The 22,092-nt window shown below is 30.8% G+C and overlaps 1 protein-coding gene across 1 annotated transcript in view; it reads left to right on the top strand.

The window, feature by feature from the left end:
* Positions 1-19,544, top strand: part of LOC117179577 — a 19,711-nt gene extending 167 nt beyond the window's left edge. The window contains exons 2-4 of the mRNA XM_033371520.1: positions 2,070-2,252; positions 18,388-18,738; positions 19,058-19,544. Of these exons, the coding sequence (XP_033227411.1) occupies positions 2,070-2,252; positions 18,388-18,738; positions 19,058-19,347 (824 nt within the window). The 3' untranslated portion in view covers positions 19,348-19,544. The remainder of the gene's footprint in view (positions 1-2,069; positions 2,253-18,387; positions 18,739-19,057) is intronic.
* Positions 19,545-22,092: the final 2,548 nt, after the last annotated feature.

Raw genomic sequence — 22,092 nt, 5'->3', positions numbered from 1 at the left:
GTCCATATCTAACCAGGCGTCGGCCAAGAAAACTGGCCGGGATCTGGCTAGAAACATAAAGGTAAACTGGTCGGATTCCGGCTTGAATTTCGGTCGGGTAATTCGGCCACAGAATGGTTTAAAATTATTGCTCAAGACGAGAAGTGGGTAACTTGAATTTACTTTAAAGCCTCATTATAAAAAATACGGTGAACTTAACAAATTTTTGCCTGGATACTAGAGAAAAGTTTTATTCAGTTTTACGAAAATTCCTAGCAATTGCTAAGACTATATAATGATTTCCGTTAAGAAAAAAGAAAGGAATAAATCAATGTACAGCACTATAAACTTGATTAAAAAATATATATTGTCCGCCGACAAATGTTTTCACCTGTGTTTTCAAATTTATTGCAGAAATTTGGTTAAATTTAGTTATCGATCACGATTTTATTTGCGGATTACGACAAGGCGGCGTGAGTGAATTCTCGTTCGAAATGAGAAACTAAAACTTCTGAGTTTCAACGAAAATACCAGACACGGAGGTCCGAGAGCGCCGGACATGGCGATAAATTTAAAAGTGTACAGTCTAAAAACTGTTTGAAATTTGAGAACGTTATAAATAAGATAACAATTTTGCTGTTGAACTTTGCAGAATTGATTACAGTTTTATTTAATAAGTTGAAACACTGAAAAAAGGCAATGTTCTTTGTTTGGAAAATTTAAAAAGCTAATTTCTGTTTTTTTCTGACCTACTGAATTTTTAATTATAATTTTTTAAATAATAATTCATCTAGTATCCGTTAGTAAGTTTTTAATCATGGGAGGTCTCTTAAAAATGTATCCCGACTAGTGCCCGGCCGGCTCAGAGAATTAATATCTGCACGGAGTTTCAAATTTGGAAAGAAAAATGTCTTCAAAGTTACACCTGAAACAAATAAATTCAGTGACGATTTAAATCGGTTAAGAAACGAAGTTTTTCTCTGTGTTTAAAAAAACCGACGTTTTTTGGCAAATCTAAAGATTTAACATGAATATGTTTTTAAAATTTGGAATTGAAACGCGTCCTACTTCGATTCTTTAATTTGGCTTGATTAGTAAATTATTTAATTGATTAAATAAATGTTTTAAAGATCATGTAATAGGTGTGTAAAAGGTATTGCATAACAATAATAGAGATGTAGGAGAGAAGCAGGTAACAGGGTGCGGCAGGAAATATGGCGCGTTCGCTTTTCAAAAATCTGTGCATTATCAACGAGTGAGGTCAGGTTCAGTATTATGAATGTCATATGGAATAGTTAAAAATTAGCTTTATTATAATAATTGTTTTATTTTTAAAATGGAAAGTTTTTCTTGTGTTCTAATCAATCAGGACAGTTGCGACGAAATCATTGGAGCTTATAATATTTCACTTCAAATATGAGAAGATTATATTAATATTTACAGACGGACTTTTTCGAAGGATATAATGTGTCACAAATAGGTAAAACTGGTTTAGATTTGCAAATAAAAGCCTTATTTCAATACTATACACAACCGGGTAATGGGTATCGACATTAATTTTAATTGTAAAATGTAGCAATGTTGACTATTGTAAGTTTATAGTTTTGGATGATTGTAACTTTCAAATTATAAGCTCCAATTTATTTGTTAAAACTCATAATCAATACAGATATCATAATTTGCTAAAATTATGCGTTCGGTTGTTAGAAAATTATGTGCCATTTGCAAACAGATCAAATTAATAGCGTTTGCCGAGTTACCCAGCAGATAGTCTAATTTTTTTTCTTTCTATCGTTTGATGACATGTTTTGGGCGCGAAAAATTACTTTGCATCACGAATTTCATTCCAATGAAAAGGTGCCCTGAACCTCTTACTTCATTCCCTACTACTGGAATTTTTTAGGATCAGTTTACGCCCACACGCTATGAGATATCGATTTGAAAATTGGGGAATTTAAAAGCCGAGATCTCATTTCTTATGGGCATTTCGATGTTTCTAAAAAATGTCTGTAAGGTAGGAATCAGGTAAGTTTCAAATGTGCTTAAATAAGTAAAAATAAAAATGTACAATATTCTGTTTATTTTTACAGACTTAAGTTCACAGGCCGACCCGTCTTCGAAGGGGCCCAGGATGTCCGTCGCCCGATGGCGCGGCGCCAGTCATTGGACCAACACTCCTCTTGCGGTCGGAAATCTCGATTCTCATCTCTTACCGATATTAACACCATACGAATTTTCTGAAAATAATGGTGTACAAAGAATCCCATCACCAGGTAATTATTGAAGAATGTTGATAAGAACAATGTCTATATTACCAGTACATGATATATTACGCCATAGAAAGAGTGTAGAGAGGCATTATCTACAGTTTCCTTATTTTTTTATTATTTGGCAAGCAACTTGCTCCTTTATTTTTACATCCAAATTCTACATACACACCTTGCGTTTAGAAAATAGTGTTGTGTGCTAACGCAAAGATATTATAAACGTAGATGCGGTGCGGACTTAGTTACCCGCGATAAATGTAGACGGCGCGCCCGGCTAAAATTGTCAGTTCCCCTCTACCCACTGCTCCCCGGCTATAGCACCCGTCGACAATAGCCACTTGGAGCGCTGTAAGCAACTCTCAGAAGGCCCCTCGAGGCGCACTAATGGTTACTTAGCTCGGACAAGAACCATTTTCATTGAAAGTAAATTGCCAATCAAAACATTTTTACATTTATTACTTTGCAAAATATGGTTATTTTAATAAATACCACAAATAAAAGTCGATGGGTAATTTATATTACGGTTTCATATTTTTTCCACTATTTCTAAAATTATTACTTTTAATTTTCATTGTATATATTATCTATATATAGTTCTTTGATATTATTTATTTTTATTTTTGTGGTCTGCAATTTCTATAGATTTTTTTAGACTTTTATAAAAATATAATTATAATTCGAAGTGATATGAAAATTTTTCTTTCGGTTTTGAGATGTTAAGACAGCAGTTCCCAGCCAGATTACGTTTCGCATTGGCAACCTAAAAATCCCGAATTTAAAAATTCTAGAATAATGAAATTCTGGATGGTTTTCAATATTATCGAATTTGAAAATTCCCGAATAATAAAACTCCAGGCCGAATGCTGTCTAATAATAAAATATACAAACTAGAAAATTCCCGAATTGCAGAAATTGAGAAAACAGTTTTCTGGCCAATATTATTTATTTATTACGAATACAATAATCAAATATTTTTATTATAGAAATTTTGTTTAATGTTTAATTTTGTTAAATAATTGTTTTAATTTAAAATAGCAATAATTGTATAAAAATTTGGTACAAACATAAATTTAAAAACACGTGAACTTCAATTGAAATAAACTTTGCATGATTCAATTCAGACTAATTTAACGCGACTTTTATTGTTATTTTTTTAAATAATAATTTTATTTTTGCAAGAGTTTTCTGTATTGTACAAAAATACAATGCACATTTTCAAAAAACGTTTTTTATTCAAAAATACATTTGTTCAATTATTGTTATTTTAAATTCTAACAATAATTTTTAGAAACTTTAAACCTTAAAACAGTTTTTTCTTTGGTATATGTATTTTATTATTCTATTAAAAAAAATATTTTTTAATAAAGTATTTTTTAATTTTTCAAATTAGGGAGTGCCTAGCCCGAATATTGTATAATAATGTATAATAACGTTAAAAAATGTAAATTATATCATTTTGAATAGATCTAGAATCATCTTGTAAAATCAATCACTGTTAAATTTTTGATACTCGAACTGCAGTTCAATTTTAAAATTTCCTTTCATTTCCCGCTTTGTCCCGGTCGCGAGTCTAGCTCAATATTTAGAACAACTTTCATTTTTTTTGAAATAGTATTTTTTCGGTTCTAACATACGGGACAATCATTTAATTCTTTGAAAGATTTTTTACAAATCTTGTTGATAATTTTTACATTCTCATCCAAAGTGAGAAGGTATTAGCTTTTTATGAAAAATGACTTTTTCGGATTTTATCAAATGTCGACGTTTTGAGGCCCCTTGAGTCAGAAAAACAAGTTTTTACGTCGGGGTCTATCTGACTGTCCGGCGTCGCAGTTGTTGTCTGTATACCGGATAACTTTCGAAAGACTGATCGGATTGTATTGGGCTTTGATTTGATAACTTTTTTTGATAAAATCACACTTACCAAAGTTAAAAGATTTTCAAAATCCAAAAAACCAAACAAAATGGACATTTGCAGCAAAAAAAAGCTTGATATGAGAAAAAGTCAAGAGACGAAAAACGCTACTTTTTCAAAGCCCCATGATTATTTTATCACATTCCCATCCATAATAAGAGTTTTATGCGAAAAATGACTTTTGCGAAATTCATGAAATTTTGACGTTTTGAGGCTCCATGAGTCAGAAAAACAAGTTTTTACGTCGGTATCTGTCTGTCTCTCTGGCGTCTACGTCGTCGTTCAAATTGATGTTGTGGTTGTCTGTTAATCGGATAACTTTCGAAAAAATAGTAGGATTGGATTGTGCTTTGACGCACACTTTTTTCATTTCAAGAATTGTATCTAAAAATTGCACTATTTTTATTTTTATAAAAAATATTTTTCTTCAGTTAAATTGTTATAATAAAAGTGTTTCGAAGAGATTTTCGAAAAATCTTTCGGAGAATAAAATTAGTATTTATAGGTCGACAAAGGTTTGTTTTCTTTAATAAATTTGGCTTTCGTCCAAATTTTTCTAGTTTTTTTTTACTATAGTACAATTTACGTTCGTGTCTAAGGGCGAAGAAATCCATTCTATTGTTGGACCAGTATTCTTTGTAAGTCAATATTTCTCATAGAAAATTACCCCGAGTGACCTTCAGTTATAATTTTATAAACGTGAAAAAACCATATTTCAGTGTTTTCTATGAAAAACACAATCCCTGAGTGATAGAACGAAATCGGAAACAATAAGAGTCAATTTATACAGGAACAAGCTGTTTGAACAAAAATGACCTTGAGTGAACCTTTAAAATATATTTGTTAATTTTTACAAAAATCAGGCGTTATTTCCTTACAAAAAAAAAAATAATAATAATTTGTGGTGGTGACAAATGATAAAAAAATTAATGAAACTTGAAGTTGTACGATTTTAATTTGTAACTAAATAATATGAAATGTTCCAATCTAAAATTATCGAACGCTTTCCATTCAAACATTCTGATTACATATTTTAATAGCTTTAAATTTGAAATTATTCAATATACTGAAGACTACAAATTTAAAATGTCTCATCTATTAAGGCTTTAAATATGTTTGAAATTGCTGTTCTGGAGACTAAATAGCACTTATTCTTTTATTAAGAAATCGCAACCAAAATTGTTTAAAAAGATTTCAAAAGAGTTTTAAAAACCATAAAAAAGGTCAGAGGTTTTAATAGTTCAATATATGTGATAGGACCTCTTTAAATTTGAAATAAGTCTACTTTTTCATGTTTGAGCTATAATTATTCCATTTTAGAAGTTATAAATTACAATCGTGAAAAACAAATAAAATGTTTTATTTAATTTATATTTAAAACGAAAAACCTTTGTATAATTTAATCTAAATGCAGCTGCAAACATTTAATTTGAAATGCGTTAAATTCAAGTTATATTTTAAAAAGAAAACTGAAAGCAAAGGATCGAGTTTCAAAAGAAGCGGAAGAAAGTTACTCGCTGGATTGCAAATGAACATGGAAAATGGTGTATTTTCGCATTTTTAAATGTTAAATTTTAACTTTTTCGCGTTTTAACAATTTCGAATCCCATAATGTAATTTTTTACCTAACCTATAATTAATAACGAAAATTCTGAAAATTCAAACAATAAGGCTGTATTCTGAAAATAAAGCAATTTTAACGTTAAAATTCAAGTTCTTAAACTGAAGGCCTAAAAATTTACAAATTTAACAATTAGTATTGTATAAATTGTATTAGTATCTTAAAAGAGTATAAATAGTTCTTAAATTAGTTTTTAAATGTTCTGAAGTTTACCTTTTTAACATACCGAGATGTCAAAAAAGCCTACCCAATTTTTTCAAATTTTAATCACTTATTTTCTAAGAGAAAATCACCCCCGTTTACCAGTGACTGAAATGGATTAGAAAAAAATCGCCAAGATCCAAGAATAAAAGTTGGATGTACAGCGAATTAAAATTTTTTAAATTGTGATTATCCTTAACTTTGTGATATCAAAAATTTCCATACAATTTTTTTATTAATACTGTAGGAAAAAATCAACAAGATCAATCGCCGAAATTATAATTAGAGCAAATTTTCTGTAATTCTATGGGGACGGCTGAAATGTCCCGAAAAATAAAATTCCCGACTCGATAAAACTCTCTGTCCCGAAAAATACAATTCCAAAACTAATAAAATTCCTGAACAGTTTATAATATTAACAAATGAGAAAATTCCCAAATAATAAAACTCCCAAAATAAAATTGTTTCTTAATCAATATTAATTATTATTAAAAATACGATAATAAAATATTGTTATCGAATAAATTTTTGTTTAATATTTAAAGAGTTAAAAATTATTGTTTGAATTTAAAATTAAAATTATACAAAAAATTTTACCGGCAAATTAATATACAAAAACACGTGTTTTTTAATTAACATTTCGTTTTTTCGGAAGAAATTTTGTGATTTAAAAAATACTGTATACATTTTCAACCAAAATATATTATCCACAAATATATTTTGTTTTAATTATTGTTATTTTAAATTTAAACAATAATGTTTAAACACTTCAAACATTAAAAAAGTTGTTTTTCTGGTATAAATATTTGATTATTTCAATTAAAAAAATATTTTTCAAAGAAAAATGTTTTCAGCACTTGCTTATCTCGAAATGTCTTTCTATAATACTTTTTTAAAAATTAAAAATATGATTTTTCCAGAACATTTTTTTTTTAAATAAAAAAAAGACTATCGAAAACCTGCAACAAGCTTCAGATCTGAAAAAATTTAGAGATACATACATGTCAAACTTTTCTAACCTCAAAAAATCTTTCTACTGCTTTACCGTCATGTTTTACGAAGAATGAGGAAACAAGAATTCGACTTCGTGGTACGATGAGGGCAGCACCTCGATAGGGCAGAAAATGTGATGTCCTATATATATGATTCGCCACTCCGACGCCCCGTACCGCATCTACGTTTATAATATCTTTGGCTGACATCTCAGCCTTGCGTAATGAAAGACTGATAGAATGCGAAAAGCCCACGATGCCACCGTTAAAAAGCGCTATCTTGTGTATTTCCATGCGCACTAGCGACCTTAGAGGCCGTAACTATCAGTTACAGGTTACAGGATGCGCAGTTATCTTTTGACCATTATAAAGCAGTACTGACTGACGACCCATGAGGCTCGCAACAATTGACTGCTTCTACTATGTCATCTACACACATTATAAATTTTAATAATCCTGAAGGATTTACCAGTAACAATAAAGTTAAGTAATATCGAATAGTGATTAGGGTAACGGGAGCAGCGCCAGCCAGTCAGGCAAAGGTGATTTTCCTTACAGCATGGCTATTATTTAACAATTTCAGATCTACTTTTCATAAAATAAATCTATTTTATCAGAGAGATAGTGTTACTTACTAAAATCTTTAAAATTACGTTGCAAAAGAAAAATTATACAGAAAACAGTTTTTACCACGAAAGAATGGAAGTTTCGCTGACAGAAATATAAATTTTTCAACTTTAATGGCAATTATAGTATAAAAATTTGATATTTTGACAGATAAAACAATATCACACAATCTAATTATAATAATTAGACGTAATTCAAGTCAAAAATATATAAAATCTCAAAAAGAAGTGAGACCCGGCCAGGGGGGCAGGCCCGACGAACATAATATTCACAAGTTCTTAGGTAATACATGTGTCACAATTTTCGTCGATAATTGACCGGCAATGTAGAACAGCCACTTATCTTGTGGGCTACATGGGAGAAACTATTAAATACACGAACATAGGAAATAAGGGACTAGGCATGCCATTGTGGGGGCGATGCAATGAGGAGGGAGGTCCGCCATCTTTTGATGTCCCGCGACAAACATGGCAGCGCCCACATGCTTATATTTTCATGCACAGTTTGTCGGCAAAAATGCTCGTGCGCATAATCAAATAGCACATCGTAAGATCGTAAGATGGCGGCTCTCCCCACTCATGAAACTCTCCCCCCTCCCGTGGATTCAACCCCGCTCGCCAAGTTAGGATGGCATGCCTAGTCCCGTGTTTCCTATGTCCATGATTAAATATTATTATTATCAATCCGGTCGGCATGCAGTTTTCTTGTATTGATCTGGTAGAAACATTGCGTAAGGTCCGTTTCTAATAGAATGTCAACGAATAAGAGTTTATATTACAGCTATCTATATTTTTATTCAAAATAACTTATTATTCTCGTTGGATATCTTTAAAGGTAATTTTTCCAGTACATAAAATACCACAGAAGCAAACCATCATATTTTCTTATCTTTAAATGTTTTGAATTTTATAAAAAGCTGCAGTCGGCTTTGCCCACCAATGAGGGGCAAAGCCGACGAAATACAGCTTATTAGAAATAATTAAATTACATAATCATTGCTTTTTTATGTGATTAATACTTATAGAAATATGATATAAAATAATGTAGACTTCGAAATGAGAAAAAAATGGATCAATTCAACATCTTATTAACTTGAAAAAATCATGGACTGTTAACTGGTTGGCGCTGCCCCCCCCCCACTCTATATTTTTATCAGTCTCTAATTACAAAAATATATCTAGAAGAAATCCCTGACGCGAAAGTTTCGGATACAAATGTAATCGGATTTATTTGGAATCGAATTATTCGGAAATCTGTATCCAATAAAATTAGCATGAATCTGAAACAATCCAAAGCAATTTTTGAATCTGAGCAAAAATTCAATCCGAATTAATCCCGTAATACTATTTGAACCCTTATTAATCCGTCAGTGTAATTCTAATAAATTCGAAACCAATCAGAAACCAGAATTTCTCAGGAATTTATCGTGACTTTTTAAAAACCGGATTAGTTTGAAAGGGAACTGATTTGCTCGGGATTCGGATACCGATTTTGGAATGAGATGGAATCAGCCCGGTAACAACTAGTTGAATGCGACGCATAGATTGTCATTGAATGGCATTGACACGGTTTGATACTTGGTTTGTGAAAGGCATTGTATGGCATACAATTTGACGAGACATCATAAGGAAATCACTTTAATGTCGTGAAGTTTATCCGCATTAATAATTATTAAAACGAAACTAGTTTTATACAGCCAATCTCATTCAATGTCATTTTGAACAAAAATTCAGTTGGTACACATTTAAAGGCATTGAAATATCCATTTTTTAAATGGACATTTTTTTAATCGTCAGAATAAATGATAAAAATAAATGAGGATTTAGTATAATATCGTTTCAAAATAGGGAAAACAGGGGTTGCGCCTGAAAAATTAATATAGCGGTTTTCAGCTGTAAAAACTAATTTTTTTTGTACAAATGAAAATGATGTTGCCTTAACTCCTATAAAACTTACGAAAATTTAAAATTCACTATATCAAAGTTGATAAGCGAAGTTAAAACAATAGTAATACATTTTATTCGAAAGAGCGAAAACATCTTTTGAAGTTCCCATAGAAAACATATGAGAATCTCAAAAGACTATATGAAAAATAACTCCCTTCACGAAAGGATTTAGCCTTTAGAAGGAAGAACTAAATACGAAAATTAAATACCATTAAATATGGAAACACGCTTACACGTATTATGTGTATTAATATATACTAAATTTATTCACTGCGTACATAATCGCACGCCTAATTGCTATGAAAAATTGGAACGGCTGCGGCGAGATTCGAACCTAACTTTTCTAATGCACTAATGCATTCCTTAACTACTAAACCCCACGGCTAACCTATATTATGGAATATTTGGCAAAGATTTCAGATAAGCGGCGTCGCTGGACAACTCAGGGCAGTATGACAAATATCTGGGCCTTTTTTGCAAGTAATTCGTTGCTTCAGACATTTTTTTAATAAATAGATTAAACATTTGATCACTTTCAATGACGAAATTGATTTTTTATAAAATATTAAAGTTTTTTTTAACGGAACTGATAATATTCTTGTATGAATAACATTCTCTTATTTGATATCTCAGTAACTCAGTATAATACACTTGCATGTATTTAGATGTAATATTTTATAAATTGTACACATTGAATTAAATCCTTTACCTTAGTGTATACATTTCGTGCAAAAGAATTCATAATGTTTTAAATTCCATAGTAAATAAAGGAATTCAAAATAGAAAGACTTAATTTTTATTAAAAAGTTTGTACACCATAAACTTTTGGATCAATCGAAACATGGCGGAAGCAATCGAGGATCATTTTCAAACGAAACTATATGAAAAATCCAGAATAATGATTTCATAGTTTGCTATGCGTCTCGGATTTCTGTCAACTTCATATTGACAATATCAATTTCTAAAATACGTTTTCGAAACTATGATATTCACTATTTTTCATATTCAAATTATTTTTCGAAAACTTAGTAAAAAGAATATAATTTTTTCATAGACTTAATTCTTGAAATGAAGATTCATAATATTTCGCATTTAGAATACTACAGGTAAAAAAAGAAGCTGTGACAGGGATATTATTCCTTCCCTGGCGGACCGAAGGAACCGAATGGAGCCTCTACATAGTGCCCGTAAAGACCCCATTAGGTCCCCATTTGGTTCCTTTTTAAAAAGCTCGAAGAAAAGCATAATCAATTTTTAAATTGATGAATTTGGGATTCTACGTTAAAATTCGCTAAAGAAGGTCACGGTATAATCGCAATAGTTTTTTTTTGCAACGATAAAAAGTTAAAAAAAATAAGACGTACAACGCCTGTTGATTGCTACACTTCAAACGCATCGCCTATAAGGAGCAGTCAACAGGTATTATATGTCTTATATATTTCTAAACTTTTGCCGTTGCAAAAAAAACCATTGCGATTATTCCGTGACCTTCTATAGGGAATCTTAACGTAGAATCCGAATTTCAACAATTTAAAAGTTGATTTTGCTGTTTTTTCGAGTTTTTTTTACAAAAGAACCGAATAGGGTCTTTACGGTTAATTTGTAGTGGCTCCAGTCAGTTCGTTTGGCCCGCCAGGGTTATTATAGCTAAAAATTTAGCTGAAAACGAACGAAGGAAGTTAGATAGGATACCAAGGATATCGTATAGTCAAACCACTAATAAATACAGGGTGAACACGCTGCGGCTTACATACATGGCGAACTTGATGCTACCAGAATTGCACAAGAGCAGGGAAGAAGCCATTGTAAAGGGTATTTTCATATTTCGCGCCTTTAAAGTTGCATTCGGATGGACCATTCTTTCAACTCCGTGCCTCTTCGCATCAAGTTTATCATAGTTTCCATGGTTGCGATCGAAACTTCAAATGGATACAAGTGTCAAAAAAATATAGGTTATGTTATGTAGTAATTACAATTAATAAAAGTGTTTCATTGATGATGAAGTGAGACCTGTGTACTGAGAAGTAAAAGTCAATTATTTTCCGTGCCAATAACATTATGGAATGTCTGCTGCGTGACAAATACTATAAAATAGTAATAATATTCTACGATCCCAATGGGTGAAGAGTGAATTGTGTTTAACGATTATTTGCGGCAAAAAAGGTATGTTATGAATATATAGAATATGTATTAAGTAAAGTAAATAAGATATTACATGCGTAACCTTTAAATTGACATTACCTACATTTACTTACAGCGATTAGGGCAAACCCGTGAATCCGAACATAACCTCGAAATAATGACAGATCGGCCCGGCTTGTTTATTATACTTTCGATTGTTTATTATTTGCCAAAGAAATGTTTTGTCGTTTTGTCTGTTTATTACTGACAGTGCCGGCAGTAATAATTTAAACAATAATTACTTGATAATAATTTAATAAATATGACTTATTAATCATTTTAATAAGTAACACTTTATTCCTGAAATTAATAACTGATTTCCATTGTTTTTTTCACAGATCCATCATAGATGAAATACACATCAGGAAATGCAGATGGATTTTGTGCATTTCAGCCGGTTCATTTCAATGAACATCATTGAAAAACTATTATCTCTAGACCTTATCCCAAGACTGGGGATTGAGCAGCCTAAAATTAACTCTAATTCAATCTGATGGTATAGGTGCATCAAAAAAATATCTCGAGGTAATTTATCTTGTCTGAATTTTAATTGATAAAATATTTAGGGATTTTTTTGTATTTTACAAAATGTTTTCCCTAGATCTCATCCTAAAATTTTGTTTGATCAACCAATAAAATAAATTAGAGACTCGCTGGTGATCGAATTTTATCAGAAATAAATCTGGAAAAGACATTTTAGGCTAAAATTGTCATTCCATTTTTTAGAAATTATTCTATTTTCGAAATTGCTATCTCTGGATCTGATTCCCAAACTGGCATTCAAACAGCCTGAAATTAATTCTAATTCATTTTGATGGTATAGTTTTATTAAAAAGATATCTCGAAGAAATTTAATTTGCCTGAATTTAAATTAATGAAATATTTAGGGATTTTTTTATATTTTAGAAAATTTTTTTTCAGAAACTCATCCTAAACTTTGATTTATTCAACCATAAAAATAAATTAGATACTCTTTCGTGTTAGAATTGTATCAGAAATTAATCTAGACAAAATATTTAACTCCAGAATTGTTATTCCAATTTTTTTTGAAATTATTCTATTTTCGAAAAATGCTATCTCTTGATCTGATTTCCAAACTGGCATTCAATCAGTCTCGAAAATTAATTCTAATTTATTTTAATGGTATAGCTTTGTCAAAAGCTATCTTGAAGAAATTTAACTTGCCTGAATTTAAATTAATATAATATTTAGGGATTTTTTTTTTGTATTTTAGTAAATGTTTTCTCAGGAACTCATTCTAAAATTTAGTTTAGTCAACCAATAAAATAAATTAGAGACTCGATATTGATAGAATTGTATTAGAAATAAATTTAGACAAGATATTTTAGGCTAGAATTGTTATTCCATTTTTTTTAGAAATTATTCTATTTTCGGAATTGCTATCTCTGGATCTGATTTCCAAATTGGCATTCAATCAGCCTCGAAAATTAATTCTAATTCATTTTGATAGCATAGGTTCATCAAAAGGATATCTCAAAGAAATTTAACTTGCTTGAATTTAAATTAATAAAATATTTCGGGATTTTTTTTTGTATTTCAGAAAATGCTTTCTCTGAACCTCAACCTAAAATTTGGTTTTAGCAACCAATAAAGTAAATTAGAGACTCGTTGGTTATCGAATTGTATCAGAAATTAATCTAGATAAAATATTTTACTCCAGAATTGTTATTCCAATTTTTTTAGAAAGTATTCTATTTTTGAAAAATGCTATCTCTTGATCTAATTTCCAAACTGGCATTCAATCAGCCTCGAAAATTAATTCTAATTCATTTTGATGGTATAGCTTTGTCAAAAAGATATCTTGAAGAAATTTAACTTGCCTGAATTTAAATTAATATAATATTTAGGGATTTTTTTTGTATTTTAGAAAATTTTTTCTCAGGAACTCATCCTAAAATTTGGTTTGATCAAACAAAAAAATAAATTAGAGACTTGTTAGTGTAGCAGAAATAAATGCAGAAGCGATATTTTGTGCCAGAATTTTTATTCCAATTTTTTCATAAGTTTTGCTATAATTATGTATTTTATCATTTCTAAATATTAAATTCATACATTATTGGTATCTTGTCAGAAAATACAAATCTTTTAGTGTCATTGAAATTTACTCGAAATGTGATTTTGGTGTATTTCATTAAGTTATCGTTTAAGCTCAAATTATGCCGTTAGAAATGAAGACACCAATTCCGTAAATTTTATTTCAGAATCCCTAGATATTTCATTAATTTAAATTCAGGGCAATTAAATTTCTTCAAGATATCTTTTTGATAAAACTGAACCATCAAAATGAATTAGAATTAATTTTCGAGGCTGATTGAATGCCCGTTTGGAAATCAGATCCAGAGATAGGAATTTCGAAAATAGAATAATTTCTAAAAATATGGAATAACAACTCTAAACTAAATTACCTTGTCTAGATTTATTTCTGATACAATTCTATCACAAATGAGTCTCTAATTTATTTTATTGGTTGACTAAACCAAATTTTAAAATGAGGTCCGGAGAAAACATTTTCTAAAATAAAAAAAATCCCTGAATAATTTATTAATTAAAACTCAGGCAAGTTAAATTTCTTCGAGATATCTTTTTGGTAAACCTATGCCATCAAAATGAATTAGAATTAATTTTCTAGGCTGACTGAATGCCAGTTTGGAAATCAGATCCAGAGATAGCATTTTTCGAAAATAGAATAATTTATAAAAAATTGGAATAACAATTCTAGCCTAAAATATCTTGTCTAAATTTTTTTCTGATACAATTCCATAACTAACAAATCTCTAATTTATTTTATTGGTTGAATAAACCAAATTTTAGGATGAGTTCCTGAAAAAAACATTTTCTAAAATACAAAAAAATCCCTAAATATTTCATTAATTTAAATTCAAGCAAATTAAATTTCTTCGAGATATCTTTTTGATAAACATATGCCATCAAAATGAATTAAAATGAATTTTCGAGGCTGATTGAATGAAAGTTTGGATATCAGATCCAGAGATAGAATTTTTTCAAATAGAATAATTTCTGAAAAAATTGGAATAACAATTCTGGCCTAAAACCCTTTTGTCTAGATTTATATCTGACACAATTCGATCACCAACGAGTCTGATTTATTTTAGTGGTTGATCAAACCAAATTTCAGTATGAGATCCAGAGAAAACGTTTTCTAAAATACAAAAAAATGCCTGAATATTTTATTAATAAAAATTCAGATAAGATAAAATTACCTTGAGATATTTTTTTGATACTTCTCTATACCATCAGATTGAATTAGAATTAATTTTAGGCTAACCAATCTCCAGTCTTGGGATAAGGTCTAGAGATAACGGTTTTCCAATAATTTTTATTGAAATGAACCAGCTGAAATGCACAAAATCCATCTGCATTTTCTGATGTGTATTTCATCTATGATCGATCTGTGAAAAAAACAATGGAAATCAGTTATAAATTTCAGGAATAAAGTGTTACTTATTAAAATTATGAATAAGTCAGGATTGTTAAATAGTTATTAAGTAATTATTGTTCAAATTATTACTGCCGATACTGTCAGTAATAAATATACAAAACCACAAAACATTTCTTTGGTAAATAATAATCAATCGAAAGTATAATAAACATGCCAGGCCGATCTGTCATTATTTCGAGGTTATGTTCGGATTCACCTTTTCACCCAAATCGCTGTAAGGAATTGTAGGTAATGTCAATTTAAAGTTTTCGCATGTAATATTTTATTCACTTTATTTAAAACATATCCTGTCTATTTATAACATACCTTTTTTATGTCGCAAATAAGCGTTAAACACAATTCACTCATCGCCCACTAAAATCGCAGAATATTATTACCATTTTATAGTATTTGTCAGTCCGCAGCCATTTCATAATATTATTGGCACAGAAGAAAACTGACGTTGACTTCTCAGGTCACATGTCTCACTTCATTATTAATTAAACACTTTAATTATTTGTAATTACTATGTAACATAACCTATGTTGTTTTGATACTTGTATCTTTTTGAAGTTTCGAACGCGACCATGGAAACTATGATAAACTTGATCCGAAGATGCACGGACTTGGCCGAATGGCCGATTCGAATGCAATTTTAAAGGCGAGAAATATGAAAATACCCCTGTATAATGGCTTCTCCCCTGCTGTTGTGCAATTCGGGTAGCATTCAGATCGCCATGTATGTAAGCCCCAGTGTGTCCATCCTGTATATGCGCGAATGTTAATATTAAATAGAGTTTGTGTTGCGGTAATAATAATTTACAAGTTTTTTGATTGTAGGCGGTAACTATATTGAAATATTAAGAAACGCGAGAAAAACAACAAATTTGACCTCCAAATGCATTATACGGATTTTAGGGAAATTTATTTTCTTGATACCAGACGAAAAATGGATTACTTTAAGTTAACATATTTCTATAACAACTAGATGTTTTCATAATCGAAAGGTAATAAAATTATACTCAATCCGTTGAAAATAATAAAATGTCGAACTTAGCAACTTTGCCCCAATAACTGATTACGAGAACAATTTATATAAATGATCTAAATGTTTAACTCAAACTCACTAAACGTTTTACCTAATCTAAGCGGACATTTTCTTTGAGTTTAATATATTCTCGAATCACTCGTTCGTCTCAAAAATTTTTTCTCCGTGTAGTTTGTCGTCTTCGTGTTTTAAATTCTCGTATGATAATATTAAACTTCGTTACTAAAGCACGAATAAGTATAATAAAACCTCGGTTTTCTCTATTTTGGAACGATATTATACTAAATTCTAATCCATTTTTTAAATTTATTCTAACAAAACTTCTCTCAGTATATGCGTTCCAATCCACTCCTTCTTACTGGAAGTCGAGTAAAAATTTGTCGATTTCAAACTTTCGCCAAGGATATAAAAGATCCTTATTAGCACTTTGAGGGTTATTACATATTTTTTTCATCTTATACTTAGGTAGATATAAGCATTTTTACAGTAATAAAGTTCTTTTGACTCAATGATTTTTTTTATCATCTGTGTGACCAAGGGGATGATGTTTAAACATATTCAGAAAACAAATCAGAAATTGAGCGGTTGGGTGCAATGACGCTGTACTTGAGTTTTTAGATGTGACTTATTTTTTATTCGTTTTTTATATAACTTCATAAAAAACAAATGAACAAGTGACTACTTAAAATGCAACAGCGTTATTGGAGAAGTTTTAGAAATTTTGTACGACCCTCTACTTAGTAAAATTGACAATTTCTTGCAGTAATAAAGTTCAAGGACTCAATGATTTTTTGATCTAAGTGACCACCGGGATGATGTTCTAACATTTTTATGAATTCACCCTCAAAGTGACATCGATCTTTATTTATTAGTTGCTTAAGCAATAATTCGGTGCAAAAAACTTGATTACTGTAAAATTTTTCGATTTTCCTGAGTAAGATAATGGGAGAAAATTTCTAACACCCCTCCAAGTGAATTTAGATCGATAACACTGTGAGAGCCTCTGTGTAAGCCTTGAAAATTCAGCTTATCAAAAATTCATTTTTTCTAAAGTACTTGATTACTGAAAAAAATTTTCAATTTCGCTGAGATGCGGATGAAAAAATATGTCACATCCCTTTAAGTAAATTCAGATCAAAATCACTTTGAGGTATGATTTGTGAGGATGTTGGACCCCATGGGGGTGTTTTTTTACGAGTCAGCGATATAAATATAGGGTGTCCCAGTCTTAAGTATCCGGACTAATATATCTGTATATTACAAAAATCTAGAGCTCCTTTTTCCCACCCTGTGAGGAATACCTTAGATGCAACTAAAAAAAGAAACAGCAGTCAAAATGGAATTACTCTAAAAAAATGAGAGGGATCGTAACTTTAATTTCTGTTGTCATCCTTAAGGAAATAACATTTCAGGGGATAATAAGACCACACGAATTCCTTTAGTGACACAATTACTCAAGGAATGCACTTGAGAAATGCCACAGAAACCACCCGTACAAGGTCACTTATCCAAATAGGATTTTAGGGATGAAAGATATATTTTTCCATTGCATACTTAAGGAGATAAAAGAATTTTCACACTTGTCAATTTGTTTATACCCAATGATTGCTTGATCAGATAAGTGATCAAGATGATGATGATCTCTCATGGAGATAGAATAATGTCCAATAATATGTAGCAAAGTTTTAAGCATTGTAATTTATATTTCATACAAGACACTTGCATAAATGTTCGAATTATTTTCTTCGTAAACAGAGAAAAAAATTTGCTTCTCATTATCAGTGAACGCCTACACGTGCAAAGTACCTAATTTTGAAAAGCCTCTCTGAATGTCGTTTTCAAAAATATTGTTTAATTTTGAGCACATACTACAGTAAGCAAATTAATTTTATTAATTTTAATTTTACATACTTTTCTGGAACATTTTTAATTTTCACGAATTATGTTTTAAGATTATTTATTGTTTAAAAAAAGTATTAATTTGGAATAAGATATTATTAAAAGCTATGGTTTTAAATTGTTCTCTAAAAAATATTTCCACCTTGTAATTTTTTCATTTTTAGTGCTTCGCTTTCGAAATGTTTCGTGTTGAGCTTTGAGATTGATATTTAACTTTTCTCTAAATAATAAATGTTTATTTCCTTTTACAGAAAGACACTCTTTTGGATTTAATCCAGGTAGTTCATCCGTGTCACGGTTACCCGATCAATATTCTCACCTACCTAGCACAAGTGCTAAGAAACCAAGCAATAAACCACCAAATAAAATTATTCGTTACCAGGAAAAATACTTTGGAGTGTGGTTTCATCCTTCAGGAAGACCGCGCGAAGTTCGCCTTTTATATGAAAAAAATATCATTCCAAATGAAGAATATTGCAGACATCACGATATTGAGCATCGTTATGTCGACATAGATGGCGTAAAATTTGTGGTGTACGTCGAGAATGGAAAAATTTTGGGATCTCAGTATACATCTAGGACGCATGTCCAGAATGGAACAGGTTAGTGAAGATTTTTTGAGCACGTAGAACCTAATGGAACAATTTTGGGAACGGGCGCCTAGGGTGAAATAATTGATTACGTGAATATAACTCTGCACACAAGATGGGCCTATGCAAATATATGAATGTCATATTTTTCTGTCATTTTTTGGACGTTTCAAGCTTTTTATCTATAATACGTTGTTTCCGCCTCATAGTGGAATTCCAAATTAAAATTGTTTTAATGCTAGTGCTTCAATTTAGAATTACACAGTGTTTAATTGTGAAATTGCTTTTTAATCTTCAGTTGAAATCGCAAGTCTTTATTTTCTTTTTACAGAAATAAATGTTTCACAAGCAAATAAGTTTCTTCCACGCCGCAAGGATCGTCCAACTAGGTCTTTTATTTATAATCACAAAGAAGTTGGGGTGTGGACTGATTATGCTGGAAAACCGCGCTCAGTTGGCCTTTTGTCTACGAATATAATTCCAACTGTCGAAGATCGTATGAAATACAACCTTAATACCTTCGTAGATCATAAAGATGGCGTATATTTTATGGTGCACGAATTATTACCTAGTAAAAACATTCTAGGAATTGAGCTTGTATCAGGATCGAAAACATCTTGAAAGTCTATACACAAGTCGCTATCGGAAATTTCCCAGTGAGATTTTGCAGATTCATGAAAGCTTCAGATCGATGCATATTATCCAATGGGTCTTATACGGGATCACACGAATGGACTTCAGAGTAACTAAGAGTCAGACAAATTAAAGATCTATTCGTTATAAAACAAATAAGTTGTTTGAAATATTGTATTGTTAGAAATAATTCTCCAAAACTTGAGTATTGACAAATAAAAATGGTTTCCAGTGACGAAACCTCTGTTTGGTTCCCTTTACTAGCTTTGCACGAGAATGAAGATAAACAATTTTATATTCGAATATTGTATAAATGATTAGTTAGGTAGTTATCGGTAATAATTATTGAGAAGGCTTTGCTACCTCCTATAGAGCGGGCAAACGGGCAAGCTTTTTATATATCGGCAGCAAAAATGAATTTTTAGAAGCTTTTATGAAATTTTTCGTGGGGAGAAAAACTCAGTTTACAGTAAAACCTGTTTACACTCTCATTCATGGGAGTGTAATATAATTGACAAATTTTCTATCTCTGGTTTTTAATGGATCTTAAAGATCTGGCACACCCAGAGTCCGGAAATCACAAAATTTTGTCGGCGTCTGCTTTCTGTGTTTCTGTATGTCTGTGTGTGTGGTTACCTGAACCTTGTAGCCACGTTAGCTTTTGAAACATTGGTCTAATCGAGTAAGGGATCGTTCACAAATTACGTAAGACGTTCTTCTTTTGTTTGAATAAAGACGAGCATAAAATTGCTGTGAAGTTGAGAAGGACACAACGATATAAACAAAAGAAAAACGTCTTACGTAATTTATGGACGATCCCTAAGCATTTGATAGATTTTTTAAGGGATCTAAAATGTAGGTTAAGTTTGTTAATAAGATATTTTCGACCTAAATTAAAAAATGTTGAGCACTTTCACAATTTGAAACAAACCCAATAAACAAAACGTGTAGTTCAGGTTTTGCCAATTCTTTCTCCACGTAGTGGAGTCCACGATTTTGGCCAAAACTTGGCCAACTGTTGGGCACTGATATAGCATTTTTCACCTGATTGTTCAAGAATTGGCCGATTGAGCACGTTAAAGTAAAAGAGGCGCTCCTGCAGGCTTCGCGGAAAAAGAAAACTACAACTTTTTGAGCGTGAATTGGACTCACATAGGTTGTTGAGAGCAAACGAGAAACAAGTTTTCGATGAGAGCAAAACGTGTACTTCAGAAAGTTGAGAGGATAAAAGAAATAGATAGTTGTTTCATTTTTACTCTCAAGTTACATGTGTTGCATTATTGCTCTCACATTTGTCGTGTTGCATTTTTAATTTTCAGGTACACCAATAAAATAGTATATAACCTTTTTCCCATTCCTCCTCCCAACACACTTCGAATCTTCGTGTATATTATGATTTATATAAAATGATCGCAGGGATTTTCAGGGTCGCTGACCGCAATTTTGGAATGCGATTTTTTTTAAACGAAATAAAACATTTTTTAAAGTATGTTTGCATAAGACTTAATATGGGTTTTTTTTTGGAACGCTAATCAAGATTTTGGCATTATATTTTTCTAAAATCGAAATGGTGCTAACAAAATGTCGAAATTTTAGCGAAAATTTAGATTTTCATGAAACTCACCATACCAAGGTTTTTGAAGTCACTAATTGGGATTATAACATCAGATTTGCTTTTAAAAAAATGGTGTTAACAAAACGGCAGACATCAAATAAATTTTTTTTATATTTAATTACGTCTGCAGATATTTGATACAAATGCTCCACTTGCCGATATACTTTTTATGCAAAATAAAGGTACCAAAATTATTCGATTTCATTAATTTACAGAATTCTGTGGCTGCCCGGAAAAAAGACTTAAGTCCATTTAAAAAAATATATGAAATGATGAATTTGGAATCTCTTTTTATCTCTCCAAAGTTCTATCAGGTTTTTTTTATTAAAAAATCATTTCAGCCTTTAAAAATCATGCGGAATCGTTTTCATCGAAATAAAAGAACAATTTTCTGACTGAACGGAAAATTGACTTGAATCCATTGAAATTTGTTGAAACCTATTTTGCTGAAAATTTTACACAGCGGACGTAAGTCGTTTTCCCAGACAGTCACAGAATAAATTGAGGAGCAAAAATCATAGAAATTCAATTCTGTCAGCTTATAATGATTTTCTTTCGTTTAACGTTATAATAGGATAGGAATCACCTTGTTTAAAGAATAGAAAAAGCATTTTCTTGTTGAACACAGTAATTTGTATTTAGCTCTTAATTCCATATTCATTCATTTATTTTGTACACTTGCAGATGTTTTCACATACTTCGAGGACTATTATAAATATTATAAAGTACAATACAACTAATTATAGTCAGTAATACTTTTGTTCATGCTTGACAATTTTGTACCTAATCATCATCTTCATCCCCACTTGCCAAGCCGAAATCTGCAACATTTTCGGCATGCCTCAACCCTTCATAAAATCTTCTATATTGTGGCATCGATTGCCCTTTTAATACTTGCAAGTCATCATACTTCTCTTTCGAAATAGCATGTCCAGTTGGAAAGAAAGCTGGAAATACATCACTTTAGAAAATGTTTTCCTTGACGTTTCGTTTTTGAATATTGATTTCTTGTTTAACGCCGTCGTCATTCATCAAAAGAACGGAGTATGGTTTTCCAATTTGATATTCTATTGATCGCGTTGTTAACCAAATTACTTTTTCTTTTATCACGCCCACCT

This window comes from Belonocnema kinseyi, chromosome 1, assembly GCF_010883055.1.
Source record: "Belonocnema kinseyi isolate 2016_QV_RU_SX_M_011 chromosome 1, B_treatae_v1, whole genome shotgun sequence".
Taxonomy (NCBI): domain Eukaryota; kingdom Metazoa; phylum Arthropoda; class Insecta; order Hymenoptera; family Cynipidae; genus Belonocnema; species Belonocnema kinseyi.
This window is presented reverse-complemented; position numbering and strand designations above follow the sequence as displayed.